The 16499-nt window shown below is 36.6% G+C and overlaps 1 protein-coding gene and 1 long non-coding RNA gene across 2 annotated transcripts; both read left to right on the top strand.

Moving 5' to 3' along the window:
- Positions 1–498: 498 nt before the first annotated feature.
- LOC126611512 (uncharacterized) lies at positions 499–2613 on the top strand. The gene is made up of 4 exons (XR_007618877.1): positions 499–735; positions 817–922; positions 1497–1560; positions 2313–2613. It is a non-coding gene; the product is annotated as an uncharacterized LOC126611512 (long non-coding RNA).
- A 3038-nt stretch (positions 2614–5651) lies between these two features.
- On the top strand, positions 5652–7603 carry LOC126611508 (HMG-Y-related protein A-like). The gene is made up of 2 exons (XM_050279814.1): positions 5652–6038; positions 6819–7603. The coding sequence occupies exons 1-2, from the start codon at positions 5988–5990 to the stop codon at positions 7317–7319; spliced, it is 552 nt and encodes a 183-aa protein (XP_050135771.1). The 5' UTR covers positions 5652–5987; the 3' UTR covers positions 7320–7603.
- Positions 7604–16499: the final 8896 nt, after the last annotated feature.

The raw sequence follows: 16499 nt of genomic DNA, 5'->3' as shown, positions 1-16499 counted from the left end.
AATTATCCCTCAACCAAGTCAAAAGTGCCTAAAATAGGTATCAACTTAAAACCTAATTTATTCATATATTTCCCATTTCATTATTTAGCTAATCAATTAGCTAAATAATATACTTATTCCTTTCATATTTCCTAAAATCATAATAATTGACTAATTAAGGGATTAATTACCTAATCAATCCCTTAATTATCAATTGAAACACCCATCCAAACCTAAAACTACTAAAGTGGCCAGCCAATCCCATCAAGAAAAGTAAACCATCTTATTCTCCACCTTTTCCACTATTTTCCCTTTTTAATTACCCTAATTAACTAGCCAATTAATTCCAAAAACCACAAAAACATTCATTTTATGTTTAATAGCCAAATAAATTGGTTAATTAAACCTAAATCAAACTGTTAAAACCCACCCCCATTCTATTTAAAAATGTTTTTTTAAGTTCTTAATTGGTGAGCCAAAGGGCCCACCCCTCTTATTTTTGTATCCCCGTGAACCCCCATTCCTCCTTTCTTCTTCTTTTTCGTGTTCTGTCTCTCCCCGTAGCTCTCTCTCCCTCTCTCCCTCAACCTCCCGCATCCCTCTCTCCCTCAAACTCTCGTCTCTCTCCCTCCCCCTGGACTCGCGAGGACCTTAGCACCATTAGGAGAGACTCCCCACGAACCCGGGGACCCCTGTCCGGCGAGATAGACGGCTCGGAGCAAAGCTCCGACGAGTCTTCTTCCTGTTTCAGTTCGGGTAAGCCTCTAATCTCTCACTCTCGTACCTAGCTTGAAGTTTGGTGGTGATTTGGAAGTCTAAACCTTCCATTTTACGTAGGTTTTTCTTTGGAAACGGTTTGGGTGAACACACCCATTTTTCCGGCGAACCCGTGCACTCCGAGGACTTTTCCGGTCACCTCCGACCGAGTTACGGCGTTTGGAAGGTAGCAATCTATTCCTCTCTCTTTGTTCTTCACGTTCGTACATAGATCGGAGCTTGAAGCTCCAGTTTTCAGGTGACCGGAGCTGTAGCAGCTCCGGCCTTCTCTCTCGGCAAGCCAGGCCATCCGGCCTCTCCCATTTCCTCCCCTCGGGCCTTGGGCCCGTGTTGTCCTAACCCAGTACCCCAGCCCATTCAATTTTATTTTTAGTTTTAGTTCTTAAGAACCCAAAAGGCCACGGGCCTTAATGTTGAAGGGCCTAGGGCCGGTTTTTCCTAAGGGCTTAAAGCCCTGTTTCAGTTAGTGAGGCCTAAGGGCTTTGTGCCCGTGTGTGTGTGTGGTGTGTTAGGCATGCACATGCATGCCGTGCATGTGTGTGTGTGTGTGGTTGAGTATATATGTTTGGGCTTAATGCCCAAACCCCTTTCCTAACCCTAAACCATTTTAACCCAAAATCCTAGGTTCCTAAAATCCTTTAAAATCCTAAACCCATCCAATCCCAAATTCCCTATTTTATTTAATTCAACCCAATATTTTAGAAAATCCTTTTATTTATTAATTATATTTTTGTGCTTAGGTAAAGTTGCTATTAAGGAAATTCGTAATCCCGATTCGCGCGATTCTTCTGCTAAGGAATATTTGTGAGTGGACCCCTTCTAAAATTACATGATTTTATAGTAATTGCATAAATGATTAGCATGCCTACGAAATTTGTGAATTGATTTATATCAATCATGTTTACTGAATTTATTGATTTCGTCTCGTGTTTTGGTGAGGAAATAATTGTTAGCCTATTTTGAGCTATATTTTTAATATATCGTATTTTCTATAAAAACCATGAACTGGTAGACTATCTGATAGATGACGATAGGATGCTAGAACATGTTTTTGAACCCCTCTTTATAGTGTAGACGATGATCGGTAACCTACGCTATGAAGTGGTATTTACGAGAGGTGTAACATTTTGTGCGTACCTAGTAGACATTATGCCGCCTGGGGCGAGGATCTGGTGTTGGCATTTAGGCCGGGAGAAATAATCCCTAGCGAAAGGCTGAGGGACACGGAGACAGGCATTGGGCCGGGAGGGAGTTATCTCTGGCTACGGGCACAGAGACTGAGGTGCAGGCATTGGGCCGGGAGTTATATTTATTCAGTGATCTTTCTAGCATCACACCGCGTTTACGAGACGATTTATGATGCGTTTACTGTTTTGATTTCCGCGATGTGACTTTTGAAATATTGTGGCATGCTAGGATTTTTATTAAATCCATCACTTATTATGCTAGTAGTTTTCATTTATATAAACTTTGGGGGTTAGTATCTTGATAACTGTTTTGTTATTATTATATATATGAACTTGGTCCACTCACCTTTGTTTTGCGCCCCCATTCAGGACTTAGAATCAAGGCACATAATCCCGGCATGAAGACACTTCCGCAGCAGCATCTTCGGATCCTCTCGAATGCAGGACTCACTCCTTTATTCATTAAATTTTATCTTAATTATTCTTAGTGATTAGGTTTAGTTGTATGCTCTGAACACGTTCCTAAATTGTTAGTTCATTGTATTTTAAATTTCTAACCCGTATTTATTTCTTATTCTTAGCTTTTGTATCAATTAATGGCTTTCGTCACCCTCGGGTGTCGGCCAGCACGTGTCGGTCTTGGTATTCGGGGAATACCAGGGTCGGGGCGTGTCACAAACACCAAAACCCTAAACCCTAGCTAGGCTGGCCACCCCTATCCCTATAAATAGATTCCCATTTTCACCAAAAGATCATGCCAATACTCATGCAAAAATCCCAAAATTCTCTAAACACTATTTCTCTCTAAATTCTAACTTTGGCATCGGAGGTTCTTCGGCCAAAGCCCCCCCCCCCATTCATCGTGGGCGCGTGAGGCTTGTGGCCATAACCAAAGGTGTTATTTATTTTGTAGGTGCAATTTTGTCCAAGATCAAGGAGGAAGAAATTTGCATCCACAACCATATGCTCGATATATTTTTAGTTGTGACGGGAACACTGGTGGTACACCATGTGTTTTTATGTAAGTGGTGGAAAATTTTATTTTTTAAGTTATTAACTTTTTGACACACATATCCCACCATTTATTTAACGACACGTGGTGTACCACTCTGTGTGACGGTCACACTGAAAATTCTCTCCATATGCTCCCTCAGATTAAAAAGAAAAACACACGAAGACTGCAATGCTATCGCGCTACTAAAAAAACATGAAGATTGCAAAAATTGAAAAACCAATATCAAGATCAGGATATTGATTAACCACCATTATTACGAGAAAATCTTTAATTACTTAGGGGTTGTTTGGTATTTAATTTAAACCAATATATAGTTTTCCAAAATGCTGAATGTAGCTAAATTATTTAATACTCATTAGTTACAAAAACAAAACCGAAAAATCGACCCAAGAAGATACCAAACAAGCTCTAAGCTTCAGTTTGTTTTTGACTTCATCTATTACCACCCCAAACTTCAGTTTGTTTTTTTTTATACGACGATATTGAGGAGATTGGGCCACACAATGAGTTAGCATGAATTTCATGAGTAATGCTATTCACACATTTTTTTACCATTCACACATTTTTTTACCTTTCACACACTCTTGTTAATTTTTTCCATTAATCTTCTTTAATTTATTCGATCCGACGATCGAAAATTGAGAGGTGTGGGCGAAAGCTAAAAATAGGTGTGTGGATAACAACACCCTAATTTCATATCAAATTCATCATTCATGAGAGTCAAACCTAAAATCTCATATGTATAAGTTGCGATAAATAGGCAATTATTTTAACTAGAATTTTCATGAAAAATATTGAACACCTAAGTGGATTATGTGAAGAAAGTTGAAGATCCACCATAAAACCAATTGGCAATATGATGAGTAGCCCAATTATTTATAGGCACTGCAATGTCCATTTTTCTCCCGATGTGGGATTCATACCTCAGCAGGCCTTACCACGTGGAGGACACAAATCGGGTGCGTGGAGCACATGTGACCGTTCAGCTTCATGTGTGACAACATGCTCTAATACAATGAAGAAAGTTAAAGTTCAATTATGAAACCAATTGGTAATGTGGGGAGTAGCTCAATGAATGTCTACTCGTTTATGATCACAATCAAAAAAGTTTGCATCATCCTTTTTTCCTCTCTCTTTTTCATGAAGCTTTACAAAGCCAAACTATACGTTTCGTCAAATCACATAAATAACGAAAGAAAGGAGCATTTTTAAAAGGCTATTACGGGTGGAAACTCTCATATATTGATTGTATATTATTATTCTTTTTTTGGTGAATAGAGGGGGATGTTTGTATATTATTTTATCATATGATCCGATGTGAGATCCTATACTCTAACACGCCCCTTTGCAAGTGGGCCCACCAATTCCCACCTCAAGAATTGGTCAAGTCATTATACCGAAATGAAAGTCAATCTTTTCGACAGCTCGGTCGGTCGGTATTCAATTTTTAGAGCCAACGTCAATCTTTTCGAAGACCCAGTCATTCAATTGCCTTAAGTTGGACTTAGTGCAGCTTTTAAAAGCCGAACTTCAGAAAGCATGTTTGAGCCTGGTAACTCAGGCCCATGACATGTCTAGAGAATAGCCTATTATGATACTATGATTAATTTTGTAGCCCAGGTACGGTCCACCACCAAAAGGCCTTAGTGATATTAAATGTAAAAACTCTGATATATTAGTTGTCATATGACAAATGTGAGATCCTAATCTCTAACATTATGCACAAAATGTTGGAAAAAGCTTAATTAAGCCGGGACTTTTTAGCCAAACTAGTCTCTGAGATTTGCATAACTCCTCACTTTTATCCCTGAGATTTGAAATCAATATAAGTGGTCACTGAGATTATCCACCATCACTCATTTTAGTCATTAGGTGAAAAATTATGTTAAATAAGGATCAAAATGACAAAATTACCATCAATTTAATAAACAATAGGCTAAAATGATTTGACAAAAATTGAGGATATTTGTGTCATTTTACCCTTATTTTATGGAGATTTTTCATGTAATGACCAAAATGATTGATTGTGGACAAACTCAAAGACCAATTCTATCGATTTCAAATCTCAGGGACCAAAGTGAGAAGTTATGCAAATCTCATTGACCATTTTGGCTAAAAAGCCTTAAGCCGGTGTACATGTCAACTGAAATGGTTGTTAAAAATGTTATGCATTCATAACTCTATATGAGAGTCCATGAAACTCTATATACAATACACTTAATTGGAGTGTGGAACTCAACTTGAAAATTAGACTCAAAATTCACCAGCCGATCACTAACTCTCTCATTTTAGTCATCTAATACCTACACTCAAACATATTCTCCAATTGCAGTTGGACTACCGTTCGCAATGGAGAACTCCACCCTGGCAAAGGAGTTCACGTGTTCAATGAAGTGTTCACATTTTCATGCATTCTTTTTACCGTTTGTATAGTGCGTTTTGTAATAATATGGCCGTTGCACAGATTTGGCATCTAGTTTCGATTTTAGCAAGATAATAAATTTTCTCATACTGCTAATTACGTTTCATATACACCTATATTTATGTTCATTGATTATTTATTTAATTTGATTCAATTTAAATACTATAAATAAATAAGAGTGTGTAAGAGAAAAAAAAATCCACACTAAAATCACTCTTATGTGTATTAGGACTGGGCTCTCCCCTCCCATCACCTATTGTATGCAGAACCTTCCAATCAGAAGTTCCATAACCTGCCACCTCAGCGATCCCCATCTCACCGTCTCTCAACCGTTCCATCGTCTACTCTGAGACTCCCAGCCGTCGATCAAAGAACCAAAATCAAAATAATTATATTATGTTATTTACTTTATCCTTTTGGCTTTAAATCTTGCTCTCAAATCCTCGCAAGCTCAAATCCAACAGCTTTTTTACCATCAGAAAATTGAGGCTTTTCTCCTTGCTGCTGTAGCTGTAGAAGCTGTAGCAGCAGTTGAGTGTTTTGTGGGGTTCGCTGAGAGGGCTTGAAATTTCAAACAGCTTCCTTTTATTTTCTCTGCAAAGTTTTAATGGCCACTGAAGAGGTTAACAAACCTCCATCACTCCCTCCTTACCCTCAGGTACTTCCTTCTTCTCTCTCCTTCCAAATCTCTCACTAAAATAATTCTCTAAAATTTTTATTTTTATTTTTTTTTCTGTACTTCAAACCATCATTTCTCACAGTTTTCACAAATAGTGATGTTTTTTTTAATAAAAAAAATTATGTTTACTTTTCATGGTCTTGGATATTACTATTCTTGTTAATTTTTGGATATTTTACATGTTGTGGAAATGGAAAGGGTAAATTAAGAGGGGTTCCTGAATAATGGCAAAAATAAAAAATATTAAAAATAATTTGAGCGCTTGGTTCCATTTAGTTTTCATATTAATCATAAGAAATGAGCTTTCACTGATCTGAATATCTCTACCTGTTATAGCTTAGATGTATGACAAAAAATAGTTTGGGTATATTTTCGAGAGAAATGAATACTTGGCGCTAATGGAAGACTGGCAAAATCTAGCGTTTAGAATTCATACGGTCAACCTTAGTAGGATAAGTTTCGTTGTTGTTCCTTGTGTATTTTCGAGGAAAAAAGTATTAGGACTACAGTTTTAGGATTCTCCAAAGTTTTAGATCCTTTTTTTACTGATTTGGGTAATTTGAAATACCAGAACTCATATCAGTAAAAAAAAAAAAAAAGATTTGAAATTTTGCAGAACCCAAATTTGTAAAACATGTATGTGAGTGAGTATATATATTCATATAACTTGAACATTTGTTTGCCGACGAGAAATTTCTGGGTAGAAAGTTTGAATTTTTTGGTTCTTTTTGGTAAAAGTTTGAATTGTGGTATTTTCAGATGATTCTGCAGGCAATTGAAGCCTTGAATGACAAGAATGGTTCGAACAAATCCTCCATCTCGAAATATATTGAATCAACCTATGGGGAAGTGCCGGCCGGGCACAGTACTCTCCTCTCTCACCACCTCAGCAAGATGAAAGATAATGGGGAGCTGGTGTTCTGGAAAAACAACTACACGAAGCCAGATCCCAATGCACCTCCGAGGAGGGGGCGTGGCAGGCCGCCAAAGCCCAAGGATCCATTGTCCCCGGACACCACCTTGACCTCACCAAAGGGTAGGGGACGCCCGCCTAAGGACCCGGAAGCACCCCCAAAGCCTCCCAAGGTTAAGGTGTCTACAGGGAGTGGGAAGCCGAGAGGGCGGCCAAGGAAGATGGCAAAGCCTACCGGAGGTTTGAGTGGCTCGACCGCAGTGGAAGAGACAATGCCGGGGAGGCCAAGGGGTAGGCCTCCAAAGGTGAAGGATACATTGAGTGCTGGAGTTAGTGTTGGGCAATAGAGTTTTATTAGTGCAGTATTGGTAAGTTTAATGTGTCTAGCTCCCCCTCATTGGCAGAATCGAATGTTAATAACTTCGGGATCGGACAAGCAATCGGAACAGGCTCCGCGTTTATTTCGATGGCGATCAAATCCGACGTTATGTGTTGTCAGTTTAGCTGCTGTGTCTTTTGTCTCAACTGTTTAGCTTGTACAATGTGTTGCAGTTGTTTGGTTTCTTAGGTTTGAGAGGGGATGTGACTGCTGCTAATTCTGATTGGAATCTCATTTCATTGTTTGCTTAAATTCTTTTTGTTTTTTTGGGTGTGGATTGTTTGCTTAAGGCTAGTGCTACCCGAACACTCATTTTTACTTTTTACACATCTCTTTTAATTTTTGGTCGTCAGATCAAATGAATTGAAGAAAATTAGTTGCAAAAAATTAACAAGGTGTGTAGGAGGTAAAAACAGGTGTGTGAATAACACTATCCTTGCTTAAATGTACTTTCAAAAAGGCTAATTTGGGTTATCCAAGCTTGATTTGAAAGTGGGTTTGCAGTTTGAAATTATATCAAGGAGAGCGGAAATCGAACACATAACTTTGAGTGTAGGTGAATGCTTTTAAAAAAAAATTTAAATCACTTGAATAACAATTTTTTTATAGATTTAATATAAAGAAAAATTAATGAAAAAGACTTGAAAATTTTAAGTTTTAATGATAATGACAAAATAAAGGGTAAAGTGAATAGTACAAGAATTGACTTTTTAGTGTAAAAATATGATTTTTTGTTAAAATAAACAGTACCATATGCTTTTCGTTAAAGTTTCCTTAATATAATTCTCCGAATGTTTCTTTATCTAGTTTAGTATTTTTTTTCTTTTTTCTTCCTCAAATGATGATATCTACTTTAATGGAGGAAGGAAATTCTAAATTGGGTGGAACACATTCCTCAACTAATGTAATTACGCTCACGATTGGGTATACTTGAGTAGTGTAAGCTATTAATAATATAATATTAGTGATGTTTTTCATCACTGAGTGAGAGGTTTAAATCCGACTTTCATACATGGTGAGTTTACTATAAAAGTATTGATCATTTTTTTGGCTTAGACCCTCACTCTCAATATTATTGTATAAAATAAAAAAATTTAATTTAGTGCAAATGGCCAACAAGCAATTTTTCTTTCATGATACATCCCACTAAGTAATCTAGAAATTACTGGCTAAATCTTGCATATAGAAATTTAATCAATCTTTGCAACGGTTAAATCTTTTACCTAAAACCCGTAACACTAAGTGGTACGTATCATTGTAGCCGTACCCATCTAAAAGACTTATTTTTTTAATACATACGACATTATCTATACTAATGAGTGTAAGGTATCAGCTAAGTATTACAATAAGCTAGTCATAGTAATTAGTTTGAATTCACCTTTAAAAAGGAATCGAACCTAACTTCTCACTTACAACTATAAAAAAATATTACTAAACCATAATACTAATAACTACAATACCATACTTTTGTAGAGTGATTGCTATACATTATTTATGGTGTTGTAGTCTCATGGCTCTTTTAACTGTTGGTGATATGTACAATCTGTAGCCAAAGCCATCTACGTGACCATACTTTTTTAATACATACAATATTATTTACACTATGGAGTGTAGGTTAAGTTTCATAATGAGTTAGCCATAATAATTTAATTCGAATTCGCCTATACAAAAAGAATTGAACATAATCTCTCATTTACAAATAAAAAATTATTACTAAACCGTAATACTAAATTACTACAATATCATATCATTGTACAAAGTGGTTGCTATACATAAGTTATGGTGTCGTAGTCTCATGACTCTTTATCTGTTGGCGTGTCTCTTTCTTGAAGGTCTTTTGCCCTCAATTGGCTGACTTCATGTGGGGGCTCAAAGTGGAAGGAAGCCTCTCCTCAATTGGCCAAATTTTTTGGCGTTGAATGTGGTTGGTTTCTTTTCTTCACTTTATTCTTGGGTTCAAAATCAATGCAATTAAATCAAATTAATTAAAGGTTTCGTGATGCATATCCTTCTTTAGTGCTCTGCTCATACAGAAAGAATCCAGATTCTCGTCGGATCTTCTTTGTAAGGATTTTGAGAATTCGTGAATCATATATGTTCATCGTACATCATGCGGTCAAAAATCATTTTAAATATTTGTATCTAAAATTAAATACAATTAGTACCTGACAAAAACTGACAACATGATGTACGATAAATAGACACGATTTACGGATCCTCATGATTCTCACCAAAAAGGATCCGGAGAGGATCCTGTTGGATATAGAAAGGCTATGCACATATATAAGTTGGTAGTTCAAGTGTTATAATATAAGTGAATATATATATATATATATATATATATATATATATATATATATATATATATATATATATACACTACTTAAATTAAAACGTGAAGTATCAATTTGTGTATCAGTGCTTCTTCTGAACTCAACCATCAAGCCACTTGAATTGAGTTAGTCTTTTAGAGTGGTGCTATTCATACACATAATTTAATTTATGTCATGTGATTTTTTTTAATTCATTCGATCTAAGAATTGAAAATTAAGAATGATGTGTTGGAGGTAAAAAGAAATGTTTGAATAACACCATTCATATTAAATATTGTTGAGTAAGATATATAACTTCAACCACAAATCTTAACTTTTTTTTGGTCACAAAAAGCAATATCTATCAATTTGATTTCCGATTAACCGTGGAGAAAATCAAACTTTGAACAAAGATCACATTCATAATATTGTGCAAATTGTTGTAAATATGGTGGATGTCCACGCTGGCTACTAATCCACTAAGCTACAAGTGGGAATAAAGGTTGTCTTTCTCTGTTTGCCAAAGCTTACTCCCTACGACTCATGTTTTCTATATAAATGCAACACACACCAAACATAGGTGAGTGACTCATGGTAGAGAGAGAGGAAAGAAGAGGAAGAGAGAAAAAGAGAGGAGATAATAGAGAGGGTTATCTTTGTACTCCTATTATTCCAAATTATAATGAAAGCACCACTGCTGCCCCAAGGACGTACTCCAGTCACACTGATTGTAGAGGAACCTCGTAAATTTTGTGTCTTGTTTCTTTTATTCCACTGCACACACTGTCGATTTTACAACACGTTATCAGCACGAGAAGCTCTCATGTCAGTGGAAAGCACAACACCACAAATCATGTTCACCTATGTCGCCTGGAATCTCACAGGAAAATCTTTTCATTTCATCTTAAAATCTTTGTACTACTGATTTTCCTGAAGCAAATATATATATGTTGTTGCATGACTGTATATCATTCTTTGCAGAAGCAAAAGAGTACATACTCAAAATTCGTAGAGAATTTGACAGCCATGTAAACAGCCTCGGAACTCCAACTTGCAGACCTCAGATTGAAATTCGTTCTTCTTGAAAGTTGTTCATCCACTCAATATCTACAACATATCTAAATTTCAGAAAACTTTAACGGTGCGATCGTCACAGATGTCTAAAATACCAAACCAGTTTCCAATTTCCGTAGAAAACTGGACAGCCACATTATGAGTACCAAAACTCCATTTCGGTAGCTTAGATCGAAATTGTTTCTTCACGAAAGTTGTTCGGCATCCTCTTATCCATATCATACTAAAATTTGAGCTAAATCTAACAGTTTAATCTTCTCATAAGTTGCAGACACTCTTGACTCCAAAACTTATGAGAACCGTTTCGACTTTTTCGAAACTCACCGGAGGAGGAACACCAATTAGAACTTATTGTTACTATTATTTACTGAGTAACCACAATGACTTCAGAACTGTGAAATAAAAATAAAAATAAAAGGAATCAAACAAAAGAAGTGTCAGACCAAGAAAAAGAAAAAGCAGATGAGGACTTAATCATTGCATTTTCTGTTTTGGCATATTTATGTGCATGATGTTGGTTTAAAGCTCATGTCACAAGTTCTATTTATTTAAAGCAATTTATTTACAGTGAGTAAAATTATTACCCTTTGCTTTAAAGCTTTGATATTTATGTGAATCATGCTGAATCAAAGCTCTTGTCATAAGCTTTATTTATTTTAAAGCAATTTATTTACCATGAACGGTTTTACCGCCTATTGCTTTAATTTATTTATTGTACTTATCTTGTGTTACAATGAGTATATATAGGACCTGAAGTTCCTTTATCAGATCAGAACCTGCAGTTTCTTGATCCTCATCATATAAAATGATTAGACCCAAAGTTCTATCACGCAAAAAGATCAAGTATGAAGTCCCTTGATCCTGAAGATCAGGACATGAAATTCCTTGATGAGTATCGTAAGTTTGAAGTGCCGCAGTGCCTCAACTTAATTGTAATAAAAGTCATAAGAGTCTCAGTCTACAGACTATTAAATAAGGACCAAAAGTTCCTTATGTCCATACTCAAAATGGTTTAACAGAAACATTTATTAAGCGAATGAAATTGATTACCCATGCTCTACTCATGAAAACGAAATTGCAAGTTTTCTACATGTGAACATACCATTTTACATAATTCATTATTAAGTTTGGTTGAGACCAGTTGTCAACCATCAATATTTCTCAGTACAACTCGTATTTGGGCACCAGCCAAACATTAACATTTACGAGTTTTTGGTTGTGTTATCTATGTGCCTGTAAGACTGCCACAACGTATTAAAATAAGGCATCAATACAAACTGGGAATTTATGTTGAATTCGATCCACCATCTATCATTCAACATTTGGAACCCTTGACTGGGGATATATTTACCGCATGATTTGCGGACTATGATTTTGATAAGACAGTTTTCCCACCATTAGGAGGAGAAAATAACATTGTTCCAAAAGAACGATGAGAAAATATCATTCCAGAAGAATGATAAGAAAATATCGTTCCAGAAGAACGAAGAGAATTTGTCTTATTTTGATTCACGAAGCAATCAATGAGAAAATGAAGTAAGAATAATTGAATGATGTTACGAAAGTGATGAAATCATATACACTTGCTGCAAATGTGCCTACAAGAATTGATGTCCATGTTGGACAAAATATAATAAGGCAATAAATGATTTATCTGTTGCACGCCTGAAGTGTGGCAGGCCTTAGACTCAAAAGGTTCATTCATTCGAAAGAAGAAGAATATGACACTACTAAACTATTGCATTCCCGAAGCATAACTGTTGCATGCCAGAAGCATGACAGTCGTCGCATGGATATACGTCCCAGAAAGGACAATCCGCGGACATGGGAATGTTGATGTCTCATGCATGGAGCATGATAGACATATAGGTTCCAATGACTCAACTACCGGAAGTGGAGATTAAAATCCTAGCTTTATAACGCTCAATAGGAGGTTATGATCTGCATTCTCTAAACTATGACTATCTTGGAAGAGATAGTATAATGTCCTTGAAGAGGCAATGGATATCCAAAAGAAATGAAAAGTTTTTATGCATGCGCATGCACTTGAGAATATGGGATCACAGATTGATGATAACCAATGGTAATTTTGGTTTTTATAAGTAGCTACAAAATCATCAATGAGATGTGTTGATATTGAGTCTTGTTCTTTTTCGTCAACAAAATTATTGGCCAAAATGGAGAAAGGCAATTCCATTACAATTTTGTACGAACGTATAAAAATGGACCTATATATTTGAATATAATACAAATAACCAAAAGATGTTGAACCAAGGAGGTTACATTGGGCATTTGTAATACAGTGAAATACACTCACATGATATGACCTTTAAATTATACTCTTGTAAACAAGTTCATATGAATGGAGAATTAGATATAAAAGGTTGTGAGTCGCCCACATCATATCTCTATAAGTAAATCCCTCAAGTATATATGGGAGCAAATTGCTCTGTATAAATTCCAAAGGAAAATGTGTCATGAAGTGTAGAAAATCCCAGAAGGATTCAAATTGCTTAAAGTAAGCCCCCGAATGGTAAAGCATAAATTATGTACTCAATACCAATGGATGGTATAAATTGCCTTAGTGAGTACTATCATTATGATATTGTTGCAACATACTAAAATCTCTTGCAAGAGTCAATGACATTAAATTAGAACTCCTGAAGAGTTGATGATATTAAATTGAGACTCCTGAAGAGTCAAGAAAAAATATATAGTGTTGAGAGAAATATTGTCTCGAGCTACAGATCGAACAATCTACCAACACGAATCTTATCCATGATGTTAAAGAACCATATGGATTGAAGATTATGAGTTGAATACTCAAATGATGTAGACACTAAGAATGATCATTTATCTTCATGAGGGTAAAGATAAATTGATATTTGGTCCAGAAGTACCACATCTTAGTGAAGTATATGCTTTAGTGTATTTAGCACAATACACTGAATGAAATAAAGCTTATCTATTAATATCTCCGAGAAATTACAGATATGTACATACATATGAGTTAAAACAAACAAACAGGATGAAACCTTTACAAAGATTGCTCATGTGAAGCCTCAGTACTCAGAAGTACCCCAAAGGGGGAGGCACTGGAGATTGATCATGTGGCACCCCAGTACTTGGCAAAACACCAGAAGGGGAAGGCATAAGTTACTTTCGAAATCTATCAACGAACCTCTGGTGATCACTTTGAATCCGACTTTCGGATTCTTGCAGCTGGTCGAGCTTTCTTTTCATGCTCGTAGAGTAATTATTTGCAAGCACGTATAACACTCTATTCTCTTACTTGAGCCCTCTGATCTCTTGTTTAAGACTTGTCACCTCAGACATCAATGATTCAACTTGGCGAGTTTGAGCAAGTAGGCGTTGACCCATATTGGATACAAAGCCCACATACTGAACACTGAGAGCCAAAGAGTTTTGAACGACCGACTAATCAGACCGTTTTGAAAGGATCCTGTTATCCTTTGGAGTGAGAAGATTCCTAGCTACCACAGTAGCGGTTATGTTATTCTTCATCACAAAGTCCCTAACCGTAAGAGGACCATTAGAAGATAATAAGAACGGGCGCCATATATTATCCTGACGCTGCTCGTCTGTATCACTCCTAAGACTCAAATCTAAGCAAATGTTAGATGAGCAAGTCATTTTTCAGAAATGATGAAGGAAAATTAAGGTTAAGTAAAAATTTCAGAAGTGCAAGAATGAGGAAATTTCTACAGGCAACAACTTTCTGAGCATACTCTTAAACACAATTGATGTCTCTATAAAAGAAGAGGCAACATAGCCATTCATTCAGAGATCGAAGAGGCACCGTTCTCTAAATTTCAAAAGCCAGATTTTCCTGAATAAAGTTCGTTGGCATTTTTCAAACACAATCTCAGCTTTTTTGGATATCCCGTGCAACTTTGTCAAAGATCTCTGACAAAGTTGAAAACGCGTAAATCTTACTGTTCTAATTACACCACAGTTGCTTACAAAAGTAAAGGCACAACACCACTACCTGCTATTGAAAAATCTCTATATATGTCGATCTCCGTTCTCCATAACAAGGCAGACCTGCAAGAATACCTAACTCTTCCTCATCTCCAAGAATGTATCTTCAACAAAGCATCTCGAAATACTCAGTTTTCTTCCTCTCCGATAATACCTCTTCAAAACAAGTCACACCAGAGCAAGAGTATCTCATATCATGCAATCTCCCTGTCCTTTCCTTTGTCCTTGTTCTTACCTGCAAAGACAAGGATAAAGAAAGCAATATGTCGAAACCTCCACTCAAACTCCCGGTAAAGAATCGACTGCCTGGAACCTTTCCTGATTACTTACCTTATTGCTCTCAAGTAGCCATCTTCAACTGTTGTTGGAGTTAGGTCTCCAGTCACCAAGAAGTGATGAACCATCCAAATGCAAGGGTTGCATTCCACTCCTGCATCAGAGGGCAAATATTGCAGGAGAATATGCCACACATGCATGGGGGAAAACCAGGGAAAATACTACTTAAGCAAGGGGAGCAAGTAAGGCAAGTGAAAATGATACATTGAAGCATGTGGAGACAAGCGCAACAAACACGTGCTGATTCATCCCCGACAAAACTGAAGATCACTTGCCACATGAAGCTCCTCATGGTCCAATTTCATTCAAGATCAAACCTCGAAGCCCTTGAAGAAATCACAAGTCCAATTCAAGATCAAGTGACCGCCACCCTTGAATCAAATTCCACTCCAAATAAAAGGAGTAAATTCAGACCTTTGGGGTAAGTCTAGCAGAAGACCCTCCAACCCAGTTCAAGAACAAGCCTGTGGAAAGTTAATAACAAGTAAAGCATCTCTTTCGACAACTTTTCTCGCTAAGAGACTAAAGCAGAATGATCAACGATCAGCCCATATGATTTGAAATCAGGGGGAGATATTCATCAGGGGGAGCATCCAAGACAGATCAAGATTTTAACGAGTCAATCGAAGACTTGTGGCCATCCAAGGGGAAGTGTTGTAAATATGGTGGATGTCCACGCCGGCCACTAATCCACTAAGCTACAAGTGGGAATAAAGGTTATCTTTCTCTGTTTGCCAAAGCTTACTCCCTACGACTCATGTTTTCTATATAAATGCAACACACACCAAACATAGGTGAGTGACTCACGGTAGAGAGAGAGGAAAGAAGAGGAAGAGAGAAAAATAGAGGAGATAATAGAGAGAGTTATCTTTGTACTCCTATTATTCCAAATTATCATGAAAGCACCACTGCTGCCCCAAGGACGTACTCCAGTCACACTAACTGTAGAGGAACCTCGTAAATTTTGTGTCTTGTCTCTTTTATTCCATTGCACACACTGTCGATTTTACAACACAAATCATTCATTATGGTCATATTATCAAATAAGGCATTCCAAAGTAGTTTGACTAAGTGTCATACCTATGTATAGAAATTAGGCAACTTGAGTTTGTTTCTATAACACTACTAATACACTACTGTGAATTCAATATATTGATCACACTCATAAGTTTAGTATATCGAATTCATGAGTTCAATATATTGATATGGCACTTAAATTTTCGACTCATTGCAGGAGTGTGATTCCTATATAAGCTTAACATATTGGTATTTTTGTCAATATACTGGTGCCACGCTCACTTTTTGGCTAATAATATATTGTCGTGTAAAGAGAAACTTAAAACATGTTAATGTATTATTGCATGGCGACGCCACGATGACATAGAACCGGGAATGAAGCAGGGTAAAGACCAGATTTTGACACT

The sequence above is a fragment of the Malus sylvestris genome, chromosome 17 (genome assembly GCF_916048215.2).
Source record: "Malus sylvestris chromosome 17, drMalSylv7.2, whole genome shotgun sequence".
NCBI classification, from domain to species: domain Eukaryota; kingdom Viridiplantae; phylum Streptophyta; class Magnoliopsida; order Rosales; family Rosaceae; genus Malus; species Malus sylvestris.
The sequence above is the reverse complement of the archived record's forward strand: the minus strand, read 5'-3'. Positions and strand labels throughout refer to the sequence as shown.

What these genes read in the sequence shown, in the direction of transcription:
- LOC126611508 (XM_050279814.1), top strand. Translation starts at nt 5,988, where the DNA reads ATGGCCACTGAAGAGGTTAACAAACCTCCATCACTCCCTCCTTACCCT. An exon ending in CACTCCCTCCTTACCCTCAG is followed by an intron (nt 6,039 to 6,818) that starts GTACTTCCTTCT and finishes TGGTATTTTCAG; the next exon opens with ATGATTCTGCAGGCAATTGA.